The 20132-nt window shown below is 51.1% G+C and overlaps 1 protein-coding gene across 2 annotated transcripts; it reads left to right on the forward strand.

Annotated features, from left to right (window-relative positions):
* The first annotated feature begins 341 nt into the window (after positions 1 to 341).
* Positions 342 to 17592, forward strand: carm1 (coactivator associated arginine methyltransferase 1). Of its 2 annotated transcripts, none has more exons than XM_002942841.5 (16): positions 342 to 563; positions 7786 to 7911; positions 8208 to 8314; positions 9340 to 9444; positions 9524 to 9634; positions 9722 to 9899; positions 12370 to 12460; positions 13201 to 13282; positions 13371 to 13456; positions 13534 to 13623; positions 13739 to 13876; positions 13955 to 14044; positions 14134 to 14246; positions 15004 to 15156; positions 15838 to 15906; positions 15988 to 17592. In XM_002942841.5, exons 1-16 carry the CDS (start codon positions 431 to 433, stop codon positions 16122 to 16124), a joined length of 1809 nt encoding a protein of 602 aa, XP_002942887.1. In that variant the 5' UTR covers positions 342 to 430; the 3' UTR covers positions 16125 to 17592. The 2 variants fall into 2 exon arrangements, with proteins under 2 accessions (XP_002942887.1, XP_002942888.1); XM_002942842.5 differs by having other exon boundaries at positions 343 to 563; positions 15004 to 15081.
* The last annotated feature ends 2540 nt before the right edge of the window (positions 17593 to 20132 follow it).

The raw sequence follows: 20132 nt of genomic DNA on the forward strand, positions 1-20132 counted from the left end.
TTGCTCTGTAAGAGTACAATTTTGCAACTTTTAATAACTTAATTTTTCTATCCAGGCCTCTCCCATTCATATATCAGTCTCACATTGAAACCACTCCCTGGTTGCTAAGGTAATCTGGACCGTAGCAACCGAGCTGCTGAACAAAAATACAAATCATTAAAAAAAAACTTCAAATAAAAAAAGGAGACCAATTGCAATTTTTCTCAGAATATTACTCACGACGTTTTATTAAACGTTACTCAAAGGTGAAGAAGCCCTTCAGTGACAGGGTTCCAGCCCGCTGTAATTCCCCCATCTCACCGCCAGAGGCCGCCGTTCCCATCTCTCCCCTCCCAGTCGAGCGGTGTCGCTGTCCCTTCAGTGTGGCGCTCGGCTTCCTCCTCCTCCCATAACCCTGTGCGCTGCCCGCTGGGCCCGCCTCTCTGTAAACATGGCGGCGGTGTCGGTGTTTCCCGGCGTGCGGCTCCTCAGTATCGGGGACGCGAATGGGGAGATCCAGAGACACGCTGAGCAGAGGGAGCTGCGGCTGGAGGCCCGGGGAGGCGACATTGCGCTGTACAACGGTAATGGGCGGCTGGGGGCGCTAGGCTGGGGAGTGTGTGTGCGGAGATCCGGCTCCTTCTGGAGCACTGGCACTGCCGCTCTGGGAGCCCCACAAGCTGCTGTTTGGGCCCTTGTTATACCCTCGCCTTCCCCACTCACCCCTTGCTGCTGCTCTGGTGTATGCTGCCGCCTACACTGCTATCAGTACCGCCCCGCTGCATGGCTCTGCATGGACCCAGTGGGCTCTCTCTGGATACTGTGTGTATGTGCGCAATTACAGGGGCTCTGGGAAATGGGTGACTGTGTAAGAATTAGTTATTTTGAATGTCTTCCCTGTTAAGTCTCCAGCTCTTGCTGAACTAGCCCTGGGGCTGCAGCCGGGCATGTCATTGCTCTGTCACAGGTTGGCCATCCCTAGCCCTCTCCCTCACACTGGGAGCCCAGGGGCCACTCTGTCTCTAACCGCCGGCCTGTCTGTAATGTATGGAACTGTCTGCTGCCTCTTGTATATCCTATGGGCATCGGTGTCTGCCCACAATAACTACAATATACCAGGCATCAGCGGGTACATACTGTAGGTGTATGGGCAGTACTGGGTACCAGCGGGTATATACTGTAGGTGTATGGGCAATACTGGGTACCAGCGGGTATATACTGTAGGTGTATGAGCTGTACTGGGTACCAGCGGGTATATACTGTAGGTATATGGGCAGTACTGGGTACGGCGGGTATATACTGTAGGTGTATGGGCAATACTGGGTACCAGCGGGTATATACTGTAGGTATATGAGCAGTACTGGGTACCAGCGGGTATATACTGTAGGTGTATGGGCAGTACTGGGTACCAGCGGGTATATACTGTAGGTATATGGGCAGTACTGGGTACGGCGGGTATATACTGTAGGTGTATGGGCTGTACCAGCGGGTATATACTGTAGGTATATGGGCAATACTGGGTACCAGCGGGTATATACTGTAGGTGTATGGGCAGTACTGGGTACCAGCGGGTATATACTGTAGGTGTATGGGCAATACTGGGTACCAGCGGGTATATACTGTAGGTGTCTGGGCAATACTGGGTACCAGCGGGTATATACTGTAGGTGTCTGGGCAATACTGGGTACCAGCGGGTATATACTGTAGGTGTCTGGGCAATACTGGGTACCAGCGGGTATATACTGTAGGTGTATGGGCAATACTGGGTACCAGCGGGTATATACTGTAGGTGTATGGGCAGTACTGGGTACCAGCGGGTATATACTGTAGGTATATGGGCAGTACTGGGTACGGCGGGGATATACTGTAGGTGTATGGGCTGTACCAGCGGGTATATACTGTAGGTATATGGGCAATACTGGGTACCAGCAGGTATATACTGTAGGTATATGGGCAGTACTGGGTACGGCGGGTATATACTGTAGGTGTATGGGCAATACTGGGTACCAGCGGGTATATACTGTAGGTATATGAGCAGTACTGGGTACCAGCGGGTATATACTGTAGGTGTATGGGCAGTACTGGGTACCAGCGGGTATATACTGTAGGTATATGGGCAGTACTGGGTACGGCGGGTATATACTGTAGGTGTATGGGCTGTACCAGCGGGTATATACTGTAGGTATATGGGCAATACTGGGTACCAGCGGGTATATACTGTAGGTGTATGGGCAATACTGGGTACCAGCGGGTATATACTGTAGGTGTATGGGCAATATTGGGTACCAGCGGGTACATACTGTAGGTGTATGGGCAGTACTGGGTACCAGCGGGTATATACTGTAGGTGTATGGGCAATACTGGGTACCAGCGGGTATATACTGTAGGTGTCTGGGCAATACTGGGTACCAGCGGGTATATACTGTAGGTGTATGGGCAATACTGGGTTCCAGTGGGTATATACTGTAGGTGTCTGGGCAATACTGGGTACCAGCGGGTATATACTGTAGGTGTATGGGCAATACTGGGTACCAGCGGATATATACTTTAGGTGTATGGGCAGTACTGAGTACCAGCGGGTATATACTGTAGGTGTATGAGCTGTACTGGGTACCAGCGGGTATATACTGTAGGTATATGGGCAGTACTGGGTACGGCGGGTATATACTGTAGGTGTATGGGCTGTACCAGCGGGTATATACTGTAGGTATATGGGCAGTACTGGGTACCAGCGGGTATATACTGTAGGTGTATGGGCAGTACTGGGTACCAGCGGGTATATACTGTAGGTGTATGGGCTGTACCAGCGGGTATATACTGTAGGTATATGGGCAATACTGGGTACCAGCGGGTATATACTGTAGGTGTATGGGCAATACTGGGTACCAGCGGGTATATACTGTAGGTGTATGGGCAATATTGGGTACCAGCGGGTACATACTGTAGGTGTATGGGCAATACTGGGTACCAGCGGGTATATACTGTAGGTGTATGGGCAATACTGGGTACCAGCGGGTATATACTGTAGGTGTCTGGGCAATACTGGGTACCAGCGGGTATATACTGTAGGTGTATGGGCAATACTGGGTTCCAGTGGGTATATACTGTAGGTGTCTGGGCAATACTGGGTACCAGCGGGTATATACTGTAGGTGTATGGGCAATACTGGGTACCAGCGGGTATATACTGTAGGTGTATGGGCAATACTGGGTACCAGCGGGTATATACTGTAGGTGTCTGGGCAATACTGGGTACCAGCGGGTATATACTGTAGGTGTATGGGCAATACTGGGTACCAGCGGGTATATACTGTAGGTGTATGGGCAGTACTGGGTACCAGCGGGTATATACTGTAGGTGTATGGGCTGTACTGGGTACCAGCAGGTATATACTGTAGGTGTATGGGCAGTACTGGGTACCAGCGGGTATATACTGTAGGTGTATGGGCAGTACTGGGTACCAGCGGGTATATACTGTAGGTGTATGGGCTGTACCAGCGGGTATATACTGTAGGTATATGGGCAATACTGGGTACGGCGGGTATATACTGTAGGTGTATGGGCTGTACCAGCGGGTATATACTGTAGGTATATGGGCAGTACTGGGTACGGCGGGTATATACTGTAGGTGTATGGGCAATACTGGGTACCAGCGGGTATATACTGTAGGTGTATGGGCAATACTGGGAACCAGCAGGTATATACTGTAGGTGTATGGGCAATATTGGGTACCAGCGGGTATATACTGTAGGTGTATGGGCAATACTGGGTACCAGCGGGTATATACTGTAGGTGTATGGGCAATACTGGGTACCAGCGGGTATATACTGTAGGTGTATGGGCAATACTGGGTACCAGCGGGTACATACTGTAGGTGTATGGGCAATACTGGGTACCAGCGGGTACATACTGTAGGTGTATGGGCAATACTGGGTACCAGCGGGTATATACTGTAGGTGTATGGGCAATACTGGGTTCCAGTGGGTATATACTGTAGGTGTATGGGCAATACTGGGTACCAGCGGGTACATACTGTAGGTGTATGGGCAATACTGGGTACCAGCGGGTATATACTGTAGGTGTATGGGCAATACTGGGTACCAGCGGGTATATACTGTAGGTGTCTGGGCAATACTGGGTACCAGCGGGTACATACTGTAGGTGTCTGGGCAATACTGGGTACCAGCGGGTATATACTGTAGGTGTATGGGCAATACTGGGAACCAGCGGGTATATACTGTAGCTGTATGGGCAATACTGGGAACCAGTGGGTATATACTGTAGCTGTATGGGCAGCGGGTATATACTGTAGGTGTATGGGCAATACTGGGTACCAGCGGGTATATACTGTAGGTGTATGGGCAATACTTGGTACCAGCGGGTATATACTGTAGGTGTATGGGCAATACTGGGTACCAGCGGGTATATACTGTAGGTGTATGGGCAATACTGGGTACCAGCGGGTATATACTGTAGGTGTATGGGCAATACTGGGTACCAGCGGGTATATACTGTAGGTGTATGGGCAATACTGGGTACCAGCGGGTATATACTGTAGGTGTATGGGCAATACTGGGTACCAGCGGGTATATACTGTAGGTGTATGGGCAATACTGGTACCAGCGGGTATATACTGTAGGTGTCTGGGCAATACTGGGTACCAGCGGGTATATACTGTAGGTGTATGGGCAATACTGGGTACCAGCGGGTATATACTGTAGGTGTATGGGCAATACTGGGTACCAGCGGGTATATACTGTAGGTGTATGGGCAATACTGGTACCAGCGGGTATATACTGTAGGTGTCTGGGCAATACTGGGTACTAGCGGGTATATACTGTAGGTGTCTGGGCAATACTGGGTACTAGCGGGTATATACTGTAGGTGTATGGGCAGTACTGGGTACCAGCGGGTATATACGACGCCCAATCAGATTCTGTTTTTGGTATGGCTTACGGTCAGGCATGTATTTGCCTGGGGGTGCCTTGGGACTCTGTTTTTGTCTGTGTGCACCAGGGGGTTATGGGACATGGTACAAACCATCGATATCACTCGACTCTGTTCTGTTCAGGTCATGTAGTCAGTAGTTTATTGGCCCCTCTATGGGGTTTTGCCCAACCGATATCCAATCAGGTGAGGGTCGCTTCAGCACGTTGATCTGAATCTGATCCCGAATCCAGGGGCCCAAACAATCGGATCCTGCCTATTGGACCCAGTGCATATTGCCAGCCCAATAGGGACTTGTTGCTCAGGGGGGCTGGAGGTTTGTCCGGAGCAGCACTACTCCACCTTTACTCCATATTTACTCCACCTTTACTCCATATTTACTCCACCTTTACTCCACTGATACAGGTACATGAGTGAGAGGTCTCGCTGCTGCCAGGCTTGGGGTGCGCACCCAGTCAGTTTAACCCACAATCCTTTCATCCCACAGCATCACTAATTAGAGACGGGTGGGTCAGAGTAAACCCAACCCACCCCGGCACCCTGACTGCACCACCCGTGGTACCTTCCCTACTGCTGCACTCTCAGCACCTCTTATAAGGGCCGTGTTCAGCACCCATAATCTGGATTGTACCAAGCACCATGGGGGGGGATCAAACTGCTGCTTCCTTCCTATGACTCAGAGCCCTGTATGATAGGGTGGGCACCTCTCTACCTGTCCTTCTGTATGGCTGCTCAGAAACCAGTGCAGTCTGCATGTAACTGAATCTCTAATATGTGCATGGTGCGGTGCCTACTGTGCTTTATATCCACCTGTCCATTATGGAAATGCGCCATGTTGGATTGTATGGCGGCCGCGCTCAGCAGGCCTCGCATCGGGATGAAAGCAGAGGCCACAATGGAGCCTCACTAGCCTTTTGTGTTGGTTGGGATAATGGGATGGCTGTACCCCCCCCCCTTGCTGGGGTATTGTACTGATTGGACAAAGACCCCCTGCCGCTTTGCTATTGGATAGAATGAGGCTTATTGTTGGGTGTCTTGCGTCTGCTTTATAGCTGCACCGACTTCAGTAGCCCTGGGAGAGGTGCTTTCTCCCCCCACTGATAAATAACTGTAGGATTTGTATCTGAGAATTGGGGGCTCCTGGCAGCACTTGGGGGGCTCTGCAATGCACGGGGAAAAGTCGAAGGGGTTGGTCACTTTGGAGTTGATGTTTAGTATGATGTAGAGAGTAATTTGCAATTGGTCTTCATTTTTATTTGTAGTTTTTTAATTATTTCATTTTCAGCTCAGCAGTCTGGGGTTGCAGCAGTTATTTGGTTGCTAGGGTCCAAGTTTCCTTAGCAACCAGGGAGTTGTTTGGATGAGAGACTATTATATGAGACTAAATAGCAAAGAAAGTTAGAAAAAGTTACAATAACAATAAAACTGGAGCCTCACAGAACAATAGTTTTTTGGCTGCCGGGGTCAGTGACCCCCATTTGAAAACTGGAAAGAGACAGAAGAAGGCAAATAATTCAAAATAAAATAATGACCATTCCATTCTGTAACCTACTAAAAATTAGCTTTTAGGTGAAGCAAAGCATCCCTGTAAGCACGGCTTCTGCTTCTTCTTAGTGTGTATATATATATATTTATAGGCCTGATCTTCCTTTGTGTGGGGAAACCTTGCGTAATATGAAACATTCCTGCAGTGTTACAAGAAATCTGCCTTTTGGCTTCCCAGTAATGTGAACCGTCTCATACAGACTTACTGGTGGCAGATGTTTGAAGGCCACTGTCACCCAAGCATTGTCTGTTCCGCATCACCGAGGGGGTCTTCTACTGCAGCTCCCATCTGTATAACTGCCTGGGGCTACAGGGTAACTGCTTCATATAAGTGCCACTAATGTATTATAAGATGCCCCTGTATAACTCAGCCTGCAGCCTTGTGCCTTTATATGGGCACAGAACCCCTCAGTGACTGCTAATATCCTTATCATTTACAGTAGGGGGTACATTATCCCTTATAATACATGAGTGATACTCAGAGTTCCCTGTATAACTCAGCCTGCAGCCTTGTGCCTTTATATGGGCACAGAACCCCTCAGTGACTGCTAATATCCTTATCATTTGCAGTAGGGGGTACATTATCCCTTATAATACATGAGTGATACTCGGAGTTCCCTGTATAACTCAGCCTGCAGCCTTGTGCCTTTATATGGGCACAGAACCCCTCAGTGACTGCTAATATCCTTATCATTTACAGTAGGGGGTACATTATCCCTTATAATACATGAGTGATACTCGGAGTCCCTAGCCGTGGGTGCTGCCATGTATAGAGATGAGTAGCTGTAGAAACAGATGGCAGTGTGTGACAGTTGACCCCCCTATTGTTTTCTGTCCCACCTCCTTCTTTATGTTCTGTAGCCCATGACCCTGGACAGATAAAGGACAGAAAAGATATTCATTATTTAAATTCTTTAGCTTTCCTGAATCAGAGAAAAGACCCCATGTATTTATATATATATATTATATTATATACACACACACACATTTCTGGGCTACATAGGGTACATAAGGTTTATATTTCCCTCTCTTAATGCTTGGGTTGGGGATGAGAGTTGTAGTTTAACAGCAGCTGAATAGCATGATGCTGGGCCCCAGTGCTATACAGTGGTACTGCCCCATCTCCCCATATTATATGCGCTACCCTGGATTCTAAGTGACTGTCGGTGCCCCCTTAGTGACTACTCTGCCCCCCAGTGACTACTCTGCCCCCCAGTGACTACTCTGCCCCCCAGTGACTACTCTGCCCCCCAGTGACTACTCTGCCCCCCAGTGACTACTCTGCCCCCCACTCACTCTCTTATTTCCTTTCCAGCTGAAAACGTCTGCGTGTTCAAATGCACGGTCTCGCGCGACACGGAGTGCAGCCGGGTGGGGAAACAGTCTTTCATTGTCACCCTGGGCTGCAACAGTGTCCTGGTCCAGTTTGCCACACCAGCAGGTAGGTGCACCCCTCAGCAGCCAGCAGCACCCACCTTTGGTGCATTGTTCTCCCACCCATAGAATGGCATGTCTGTGCCCGGTGTAGGAAAGCAGCTCCCAGGGGGCCCCCCAACACTTGGCAAAGGGCATGCTGGGAGTCGTAGAAGAGATGGAGAAGCCATATTCCTAATGGGCAGGCAGGGCATAGAATGAATTGGTGTATAATAGGGGGGTTGGCTGTTTGGGGGTGGGTGTGTGACCCTGTAGCCCACCCAGCGTATGTTGGACGCACAGTAAAGTCTCTCTCTGCCGCAGATTTCTGCTCCTTTTACAACATCATCAAGGGCTGCCGAACTCCGGCCTCGGAGAAGAGCGTGTTCAGCGAGCGGACAGAGGAGTCGTCGGCGGTACAGTACTTCCAGGTGGGTGTGGCCAACAATAAGCACATTTACACTATTAATGGGTCGGTGTCTCCCTTACATGTGTACACTAGGGCTCCTTAGCCCCCCCCCTAGCTCCTCCATCATTCACCTGGAAGGGTATCCTTGCCCCCCCTCATAATTCACCTGGAAGGGTACCTTGCCCCCCCTCATAATTCACCTGGAAGGGTACCCTTGCCCCCCCTCATAATTCACCTGGAAGGGTATCCTTGCCCCCCTCATAATTCACCTGGAAGGGTACCCTTGCCCCCCTCATAATTCACCTGGAAGGGTACCCTTGCCCCCCTCATAATTCACCTGGAAGGGTACCCTTGCCCCCCCCTCATAATTCACCTGGAAGGGTACCCTTGCCCCCCCTCATAATTCACCTGGAAGGGTACCCTTGCCCCCCCCTCATAATTCACCTGGAAGGGTACCCTTGCCCCCCCTCATAATTCACCTGGAAGGGTACCCTTGCCCCCCCTCATAATTCACCTGGAAGGGTACCCTTGCCCCCCCCTCATAATTCACCTGGAAGGGTACCCTTGCCCCCCCTCATAATTCACCTGGAAGGGTACCCTTGCCCCCCCTCATAATTCACCTGGAAGGGTACCCTTGCCCCCCCCCCCTCATAATTCACCTGGAAGGGTACCCTTGCCCCCCCCTCATAATTCACCTCGACGGTTTCCCTAGGCCCCCAACATTCACCTCAAATGGTACCGTAGCCCCTCCTTCATTCACCTTGAAGGGTACCCTTGCCCCACCCCCCCACAATTCACCTTGAAAGGTACCCTAGCCCCTCCCCCCTCATAATTCACCTTGAAAGGTACCCTTGCCCCACCCCCCCATAATTCACCTTGAAGGGTACCCTAGCCCCTCCCCATAACTCACCTTGAAGGGTACCCCAGCCTCCCATAATTCACCTTTTCTCGCTTGGGGTTACTGGGGTGCTGTACGGCGCAGACCCTGCCAGTCGGCTCCCCCCGTATAAAGACCTGATATTTACTCTCATTGTGTTCTCCCCCCAGTTTTACGGGTATCTCTCACAGCAACAGAACATGATGCAGGACTATGTGAGGACCGGAACGTACCAGAGGGCCATACTGCAGAACCATACGGACTTCAAAGACAAGGTCAGGAGGGGACATTGGGGGCAGTGGGGCATCCTGTCACCCTAATATCCTTTCTAACCCCCCAATCCTTCTCTCCCAGGTGGTGTTGGACGTTGGTTGCGGCTCAGGAATCCTCTCCTTCTTTGCAGTTCAGGCCGGTGCCCGCAAGGTGTACGCAGTGGAAGCCAGCACCATGGCACAGCATGCAGAGGTGGGGGGGCACCTAGGGCGCTGTATCCTGGGTAACCTGGGGAATGCTGGCTTGGTGGCTGACATCTTTGTTTTGTCTGCAATTCAGCTGCTGGTGAAAAGCAACAATCTGACCGATCGCATTGTGGTCATACCCGGCAAGGTAGAGGAGACCGCCCTCCCAGAGCAGGTGGATATTATCATCTCTGAGCCAATGGGGTACATGCTGTTTAACGAGAGGATGCTGGAGAGTTACCTGCACGCAAAGAAGTTCCTCAAGCCTAATGGTGAGATACGGGAGGGAGCTATGGGACACGGAGTCTGCCCCTCCCACTGCAGGGTGATACAGTGACACAGACAGGAGGGAGCTATGGGAGACGGAGTCTGCCCCTCCCACTGCAGGGTGATACAGTGACACAGACAGGAGGGAGCTATGGGACACTGAGTCTGCCCCTCCCACTGCAGGGTGATACAGTGACACAGACAGGAGGGGGCTATGGGACACTGAGTCTGCCCCTCCCACTGCAGGGTGATACAGTGACACAGACAGGAGGGGGCTATGGGACATGGAGTCTGTCCCTCCCACTGCAGGGTGATACAGTGACACAGACAGGAGGGGGCTATGGGACATGGAGTCTGCCCCTCCCACTGCAGGGTGATACAGTGACACAGACAGGAGGGAGCTATGGGACATGGAGTCTGTCCCTCCCACTGCAGGGTGATACAGTGACACAGGAGGGGGCTATGGGACATGGAGTCTGTCCCTCCCACTGCAGGGTGATACAGTGACACAGACAGGAGGGGGCTATGGGTCACGGAGTCTGCCCCTCCCACTGCAGGGTGATACAGTGACACAGACAGGAGGGAGCTATGGGACACGGAGTCTGTCCCTCCCACTGCAGGGTGATACAGTGACACAGACAGGAGGGAGCTATGGGACATGGAGTCTGCCCCTCCCACTGCAGGGTGATACAGTGACACAGACAGGAGGGAGCTATGGGACATGGAGTCTGCCCCTCCCACTGCAGGGTGATACAGTGACACAGACAGGAGGGGGCTATGGGACATGGAGTCTGCCCCTCCCACTGCAGGGTGATACAGTGACACAGACAGGAGGGGGCTATGGGACATGGAGTCTGCCCCTCCCACTGCAGGGTGATACAGTGACACAGACAGGAGGGAGCTATGGGACATGGAGTCTGCCCCTCCCACTGCAGGGTGATACAGTGACACAGACAGGAGGGAGCTATGGGACATGGAGTCTGCCCCTCCCACTGCAGGGTGATACAGTGACACAGACAGGAGGGAGCTATGGACATGGAGTCTGCCCCTCCCACTGCAGGGTGATACAGTGACACAGACAGGAGGGAGCTATGGGACATGGAGTCTGCCCCTCCCACTGCAGGGTGATACAGTGACACAGACAGGAGGGAGCTATGGGACATGGAGTCTGCCCCTCCCACTGCAGGGTGATACAGTGACACAGACAGGAGGGGGCTATGGGACACGGAGTCTGCCCCTCCCACTGCAGGGTGATACAGTGACACAGACAGGAGGGGGCTATGGGACATGGAGTCCTGCCCCTCCCACTGCAGGGTGATACAGTGACACAGACAGGAGGGGGCTATGGACATGGAGTCTGCCCCTCCCACTGCAGGGGTGATACAGTGACACAGACAGGAGGGGGCTATGGGACATGGAGTCTGCCCCTCCCACTGCAGGGTGATACAGTGACACAGACAGGAGGGAGCTATGGGACATGGAGTCTGCCCCTCCCACTGCCAGGGTGATACAGTGACACAGACAGGAGGGAGCTATGGGACATGGAGTCTGCCCCTTCCCACTGCAGGGTGATACAGTGACACAGACAGGAGGGAGCTATGGGACATGGAGTCTGCCCCTCCCACTGCAGGGTGATACAGTGACACAGACAGGAGGGGGCTATGGGACATGGAGTCTGCCCCTCCCACTGCAGGGTGATACAGTGACACAGACAGGAGGGGGCTATGGGACATGGAGTCTGCCCCTCCCACTGCAGGGTGATACAGTGACACAGACAGGAGGGAGCTATGGGACATGGAGTCTGCCCCTCCCACTGCAGGGTGATACAGTGACACAGACAGGAGGGAGCTATGGGACATGGAGTCTGCCCCTCCCACTGCAGGGTGATACAGTGACACAGACAGGAGGGAGCTATGGGACATGGAGTCTGCCCCTCCCACTGCAGGGTGATACAGTGACACAGACAGGAGGGAGCTATGGGACATGGAGTCTGCCCCTCCCACTGCAGGGTGATACAGTGACACAGACAGGAGGGAGCTATGGGACATGGAGTCTGCCCCTCCCACTGCAGGGTGATACAGTGACACAGACAGGAGGGGGCTATGGGACACGGAGTCTGCCCCTCCCACTGCAGGGTGATACAGTGACACAGACAGGAGGGGGCTATGGGACATGGAGTCTGCCCCTCCCACTGCAGGGTGATACAGTGACACAGACAGGAGGGGGCTATGGGACATGGAGTCTGCCCCTCCCACTGCAGGGTGATACAGTGACACAGACAGGAGGGAGCTATGGGACATGGAGTCTGTCCCTCCCACTGCAGGGTGATACAGTGACACAGACAGGAGGGAGCTATGGGACATGGAGTCTGTCCCTCCCACTGCAGGGTGATACAGTGACACAGACAGGAGGGGGCTATGGGAAATGGAAAGTTATCTGTGCCCCCCACTAACCCATTCCTTTGGTCTCCCCCAGGTAACATGTTCCCCACAATAGGAGACGTGCATTTGGCGCCATTCACAGACGAGCAGCTTTACATGGAACAGTTTACAAAGGCCAATTTCTGGTGAGTGGGAATATTAAAGCCTCCCTCCTGGGCTTTGTCTGATCTCTTATTATGGGATGTGCTGGTGGAGTCTCTTCAGCTTAGTTACTGGCAGTGTCATGTAAAGGGAAACTATTCCCCCAGAATGAATACGTAACCAACAGACAGTTTATATTATGTTAAGGGACCTATTCAAGAATCTCCCCAAACTGGAATATATATATCAGTAAATATTGGCCTTTTATATCCTTTCCCTTGAGCCGCCATTTTGTGATGGGCTGTGTGCTCAGAGATCAGCTGACAGGAAGTGATGCAACTCTAACTGTAACAGGAAGTAGTGTGGGAGCAAAAGGCAGAACTCTGCCCATTCATTGGCTGATGGGGCCTAGCATGTATGTGTGCCTTGGCTTGTTTGTGTGCACTGTGACTCCTATGATCCCAGGGGGCGGCCCTTAGTACCTAAAATGGCAGTTTTCTATTTAGGATTACCCAATAGCACTAAAAAAAAAAAAAAAAAAGTAGATTTATATGAAATGGTTTATTTAGAAGAAGCAGGGTTTACATATGAGCTGTTTATGCAATATATTTTTATAGAGACCTACATTGTCTGGGCTGTAGTTTTCCTTTAATGGTTTAGAGTGCTGCCTGGTACTCTTGCTTCCCCTGTTGCTCCGCCCATAGTGACCCAGAAGCCCGCCCCCATTCCCCTGGCTCCTCCCCTTGCACTAGCAGGTTTGTGCATCATTGCTGTCTCCCCCCAGGTACCAGCCATCGTTTCATGGAGTGGATCTCTCAGCTCTGCGCGGGGCAGCGGTGGACGAGTATTTCAAGCAGCCAGTCGTGGTAGGTCCCAGGGCCGGGGTGTGTCTCTCGTGTGAGCGCTGCCCTACTGTCTCTCGCTGGTATAAACCTTCTCCCCACCCTCTCACAGGACACCTTCGATATCCGGATCCTCATGGCCAAATCAGTCAAGTACACAGTGAATTTCCTTGATGCCAAAGAGGCCGATCTGCACAGGTAGGGGGCGGAGCTGGCAGGGTGCTTGCCATTGATTGGCTGATACAAGTGCTGACCAACTTCTCTTCCCTGCGCAGGATAGAGATCCCTTTCTCCTTCCACATGCTGCACTCCGGCTTGGTGCACGGTTTAGCTTTCTGGTTTGACGTGGCCTTTATCGGATCCATGTGAGTGTCAGGGGGTCCTGTTGAGGGAGCCCCCCCCCCCCCCCATAATCCCACAGTGCAAGGGTCCGGGCTTTGCCTGCCCGACGTCACATCTTCTCCCTTTTTCATCTCATAGAATGACCGTCTGGCTGTCGACAGCCCCGACCGAGCCTCTCACTCACTGGTACCAGGTCCGCTGTCTCTTACAGTCGCCGTTATTCACCAAAGCCGGGGACACCTTGACCGGCACCGCGCTGCTCATTGCCAACAAGAGGTAGGAGCGAGCTGCTCTCCTGATTGGTTCTCCTGCACTTTCAGCTTTACCTTCCCCTCACCATTGTGTCTCTTGCAGGCAGAGTTATGATATCAGTATTGTTGCTCAGGTGGATCAGACTGGGTCCAAGTCAAGTAACCTGCTGGATCTGAAGAACCCCTTCTTCAGGTAGGTGCCCTTCTCCCTTCCTGGCACAGCTCAGGCTGGACCTACTCTACATCGCCCCCCACAGCCCACACGGGGTATGTCTCTTTCAGGTACACGGGCTCCACGCCGTCTCCTCCCCCCGGCTCCCACTATTCCTCCCCTTCAGAGAACATGTGGAATACGTCAGGGGCATACTCAATGAACACAGGAATGGGCATGGGAGGTAAGTGGGGTGCAGCTTCTGCTCTTCTGGGGTGCACCCCGGGGTATGAGAATGAGGTGGCCAATCAGCCTGCTCTTCTGCGGATTGTGACCGACAGATCTTCCCATTAGTGGTTGGGATATTGGGGATTTCACAGAGATGACTTATGATGGGACAGAAACCCATAGCAACCAATCAGAAATTTTCTCTAATTGGGGATTTGCAGTATTGTTACCAATTCGGCTGGTAAGACAAGGCCACACTCCTGCCATAGTGTCGGCCAATCGGTCGTATCCGTTCCATTCCACCATCCATGAGTGGCACCTTTGAGTGGGATCCTTTGGAAATCTGGCTATGTAAAAATCTAAATTCTTATTGGTTGCTATGGGTTTCCACTTATATATAGACCTGTATTGTGAATTTCTCCTGTGTGTTAACCCCTCGGTCACTCTTGAGCCAAATGAGCTCTGGGTGAAACATTAGATGAAGAGTAAAGCTGGGCGTAGGTGGGATGACTTGGCAGCTGAAGGGTCCCTGTATAGGGCTAAAACAAAGGCCCCCCTGAGTGCTATGTGAATAGGCCTCGGTCTGCTATTGGGTGGAATGACTGGAATAAACCATTAGATGAGGGGGCCCTATCACGCTTTTAATGTAGTTAGGGACCCATGGATCTACGTGGTAGTTTGGCCCGGGGGGGGTGGGGGTGGAAGCGGGGTTTAATGAAATCATGAATGGACTTATTCCTCATTACAATGTGCTTGTGCTTGCCTCCCTGCAGGAATGCCCAACGCCTATGATCTCAGCAGTGTTATAGCTGGAAGCTCAGGCATCAGCCACAGTAACCTCATCCCTCTAGGTGAGCAGCCTGCAGTGTCCTGCCCTCCCGCGCCGCTGCACCCGGAGCCCCAAGACCTGACACTCGGATCCTCCAGTAATACCATAAGCTCGTGTTTCCTTCAAAACCAAACCCACTGGGTTTGCTAACCAATCACACCTTTTGCCAGGGATTCACTAACCAACCTCCTTAACTGTCATGTATGTAAAGTGCAAGCTTTGTGCCAAGGGGGTAGCGTGTGTGTCTGGGACACGGGCTCTGTGCCACTGCCCTGTGTATCACGGGCTTTTAGCTCTAACTCACTCAGTGGCACTTACCCTTTAATCCATTCCATTCTTCATACCATTCCTTTTTTTATTATTTCACCCCTAAAGGGATTTCTCGCGCCAAGTCCCGTTTGGGGAATGCTTCGCCATTTATTGTATTATTATTGGCTTAGGCTGCGGCCACACTGGTTGTAACGCCTGCTGGCACAGTCGCCTCAGTCCTTTGGCTGAATTGGCCAATTACCATCAAGCGCTTTCAGTAAAAGCCAGTGGCAGCTTAGGTTGTCCTTTAATTCTCTATAGGAGCACAGATAAAGGGAAATCCCAGTTGCTCTCGTGAGCCAGACTGCCCTCTAGGAAGACTCCAGTAGGGCTCCCCCCGCAGGGCATGCTGGGAATGGGGGGGGCCAGTGCTTGTACTAATTCAGCTTCAAACCTCATATTTCCGTTTCTTTCCATGAATCTATTCCGTATATTGTGTGTGGCTGAACCCTCCTGTGTTCCCTTCCAGCAAACACGGGGATTGTCAATCACACTCACTCCAGGATGGGATCCATCATGAGCACGGGGATAGTGCAAGGTGAGCCGGCCCTCTGACTGTATGGGGGGGGTATATAATACAGCGAGTGGTATTTATGGGCTTCTCTTTATTCTATTGTAGGATCCGCGGGGGGCCAGGCCGCCTCCAACACCACCAGCCACTACCCTGTCAACAACCAGTTCACCATGGGAGGCCCCGCTATCTCCATGGCTTCTCCCATGTCTATCACCACCAACACAATGCATTATGGGAGTTAAAGCTTGCTCAGTCTCACCTTCCTCCCTGCTCCCTTGTCCTCCTCAAACTGACAGCATCAGGATACCAAATGATCGCAGAGCAACCTCTCTGCCCTTCCTTCCCCTCCTCCCCCTCGGCCAAAACTGCCGACACCTTTGCCCCCCCCCCTCACCTCCACACCTGCCCCCTCCTCTTCTGCCTGAGCAAATCCTCTTGCTTTCTCAATATGGACTTGTACATTTTTTAATGAAATATAGTACCCCACCCCCTCACTTTATGGAAAAAAAAAGGAACAAAAATAGCAAATTGAGGGGGCGGGGTTTAATCTTGACGCTTGTACGTTACGGAGAAATTTAAACCAATCATGTGTTGCTTCTCAAACTGCCGCGCCTAGCACGTGGGGCCTCCTCCCTCTGTGCCGCCTTAGAGCCATTGCTGTGAATTAGTATCATGGTTGCCTATTGGGAAAAGACAGGCTTGAAGGTTGTTGTTGTGGGGGGGGGGGGGGGGGGGTTATAGGGCAAGGAGAGGGAGCCGGCCCTTTAAGCAGTGGGCACCATTGCAGGAATAGGGTGATCCCGACTCTCCGGTTGTTTCACCGGTTCCGACTCATGACCAACGCTTCTTTATATATTTTCTTCTTTTTGGAAGGCGACAGAATGAATTGCTGCAATGAAGTCGTTAGAATTAGCTGGAAGCCAACCCTGCGCTACTTTCATTGTGTCACGAAACACTAACTATTCTGGGGTAGATGAAATAAGCCGTTGGTCCAACCCCCCCTGCCCGCCCCGGGGTAACAGAGACTCTCTCTGCCCCGTACGGGAGCGACAGTCATGTGGTCGGTGTTGTACGAAGGGTTAGGATGATTGTTTATTAAAGCCAAAACCCCTATTGAAATGTGAATTTGCTTTATCCCCCCCCCCCCCCGTCCCTCTACTTGGACTGTGTCCGACTTTCCGTGCAACAGGTTCCGTTATTTTGGCCTTTTCCTTCTTCCTACCTCTGCCCTCGCCGCGACGTTGTTAGCGCATGGTCGGAATGCATCGAGATGGCCCAAGTGTCCGTCCTTTTTAGCGTTTTTCTTTCTTCTATAAAAATTGCTTGTCGCCCCCCCCCCTCCCTCCTGCTTAGACCCCCATAGTATAGCCTTGTGCCTGTAAACTAGCCTTGTCCCCCTGAAGCCCCGCCCCCTGCTGCTTAGTGTCTACTCATTTGCTACTTTTTAGTATTTTATTTCTCTTTTTTCCAGGGAATTTGTCGTCTCGCAGGATCCCTCGTTATTTGTACTCTGTCCGTTTATTATTATTTGTGTCTCGTCTGTCCCGCGTGGGGCGGCAGATTGTAGTTGTAAGATGGGTTTTCAGAGTTGGTTGGTTGGTGGGGGTGGGGGGGGGGCTGGGACGTCTCAGGACGAATAGGAAACCGTTTCTAACACAACTGCTGTTCTCCCCTTTGCCTGTAGTGTTCAATAAAGTTGGGAGGGATTTTTTTTGGAAAAAAGTCTGATTTTGTTTCTCTGTCGTCGGGTAAAATTGCGCTTGTCATAAAGGGGAAATTACTATGTTATAGATGACCTATCCCAAGCAGCTTAATTGATCGTCATCTGTGATTGTTAATGGTCCTGGCAGACGACTGAAAATACTTGTTCTTGGGGGTCTCAGACCCCCCCCCTCCCTGGTAAAGCAGTAAGGATCTTAGCCATGTTATCGCCTACTGTAACAGAGGCTTTATCTACCTCTGAGCTCCTCCAATCAGATTGGCTCTGTGTGAGAACATCAACCATTAGCCTGAAATGAGCAGACATCAGCAAGTTAGTGGCCATGCTTTTGCTGCATAGGTCAGTTTTTGACCAGGGCAGCTCTCTAACTCCATCAGGGCCAGCCTCGACGGTACGCAATTCAGAAATGTTCCTGGAAGAACCCACTGTGAGCCGCACCCCCAGGAAACTGAGCCGGAGGGGCTGAGATACCCAATCCCCATGGCCCTACCCAATCCCATGGTATATTTTTATACCAGTCTCTCTACACTAGGCAGCTGGAGGCTTTTCCCAATCAATTACACAGAGGTTAAGACCTAAGGCATAAAAATATCCCATGGGATTGGGTAGGGCCAAACACACTTTATTTACAGGGGTCAATTTCTTCTATGACAGAATTATGAAAGACATTAAAGGAGAAGTAAAAACTCAGTGAGCTTTATCACAAAGGTCTATGTAAATACAGCCATAAGCACTCGCAGAAATGCTAGAAAATCCTCTGTCAAAATATTTGTTGTGTCTAATTCCCGTGCCAGAGACAAGCAGCTCTCTCCTGCTCCCCCCTCCCTCAAGAATGCTTAGAACTCACTCCCCCCGTAGGAATGTGGATCTGAGCCAATCAGCAGGAAGCTTCCTCATAGTCTTACTGAGCATGTTCACTTGGTCCCGGTGTCTGTGCAGGAGTGAGGCATTATGGGAACTTACTTTACACAGCTCAGCGTTTTTTCTTCCCGTTTGGCTTCTGATCATCTGAACGGGTGAAATATGGGGAGCCGTAAGGGCACTATTGAGATTAACTCTTTATTAGCCTTTCCTTCTCCTTTACGCTGATGCATCAAGGCAGCAATAATGCAAGGTTGGTCCAGTTCTGGATCTTGACCCATCGGTTCCGTACTAAAAATAAGGTTTATTATCTTGAGGCACATGACTGTGGGCTGGTCCCGGGAGAAATGGAGAAATGTTGCAGATTTCCCCCCAGGTCATGCAATCTTCTCCAGTAGCTCAGAGGGTATACAGGGCTTTGCTAAATATTCACCCCCCCCCTGGCATTTTTCATGTTTTGTTTTCTGGAATTAAAATGGATTGTTTTGAGGGTTTGCACCATTTCATTAATAGAACATGCCTACAACTTTGAAGATGTATTTTTGCATAACTATTCACCCCCCCTAACGTCAGTAACTTGTAGAGCCCCCTTTTGTGGCAATTCCAGCTGCAAGTGGCTTTGGGTAAGTCTCTATGAGCCACATCTTAGCACTGGGATTGGTGCCCATTCCTTAAGGCAAAACTGCTCCAGCTCCTTCATGTTGGATGGTTTTCACTTGTGAACAGCGATCTTCAAGTCTGACCCCAGAATCTCAATGGGATTGAGGTCAGGACTGTGACTGGGCTATTCCAATACATTTCACCCCCTCGAGTGTTGCTTTAGCAGTAGCTTCGGCCCATTGTCCTGCTGGAACCTCCGTCCCAGTCTTAAATCACAGGCAGACTGACACCGGTTTTGCTCAATAATATCCCTGTATTTAGCGCCATCTTTCCCTCGACTCGGAGCAGTTCCCCAGTCCCTGCTGCTGATAAACATCCCCACAGTATGATGCTGCCCCCCCATGTTTCACTGTGGCGATGGGGTTCTTGGGGTGATGGGATGTGTTGGGTTTGTGCCAGACATAGCATCTTCCTTGGTGGCCGAAAAGTTCCATTTTAGTCTCATCTGACCAGAGCCCCTTCCTCCATACATTTGGGGGTCGCCCACGTGCCTTTTGGCATATCCAAAACGTGCTTTCTTATTTTTAACGTTAAGCCCAGCTGTATGGACAGATACTCCAGTCTCTGCTGTGGAACTTTGCAACTCCTTTGGTCTCTGTGCTGCCTCTCTAATGAATGCCCTCCTTGCCCGCTCTGTGAGTTTTGCTGGGCAGCCCTCTCTGGGCAAGTTTGTCGTGGTTCCATGTTCTTTCCATTTGCAGATGATGGATTTGATGGGGCTCCGGGGGATCCTAAAACATTTGGATATTATTTTATAACCCAACCCTGACTTGTACTTCTCAACTGGTGTAAAGCCTCTTGCTTAGTGGTGCTGAAGCCTCTGGGGTGTGTTTATACTGACCGATCATGTGACACTTAGATTGCACACAGGTGGACTTAATTTCACTAATTACGTGATTTTTGAAGGTAATTGGTTGCATCAGGACTTTTTTTTTTTTTTTTACCTCTGTACAGAGACACCAGCATCTTGGCGAGTGAGTGAACAAACTCCTGCTATTGGCTTTGTTGG

Source organism: Xenopus tropicalis, chromosome 3 (genome assembly GCF_000004195.4).
Source record: "Xenopus tropicalis strain Nigerian chromosome 3, UCB_Xtro_10.0, whole genome shotgun sequence".
NCBI classification, from domain to species: domain Eukaryota; kingdom Metazoa; phylum Chordata; class Amphibia; order Anura; family Pipidae; genus Xenopus; species Xenopus tropicalis.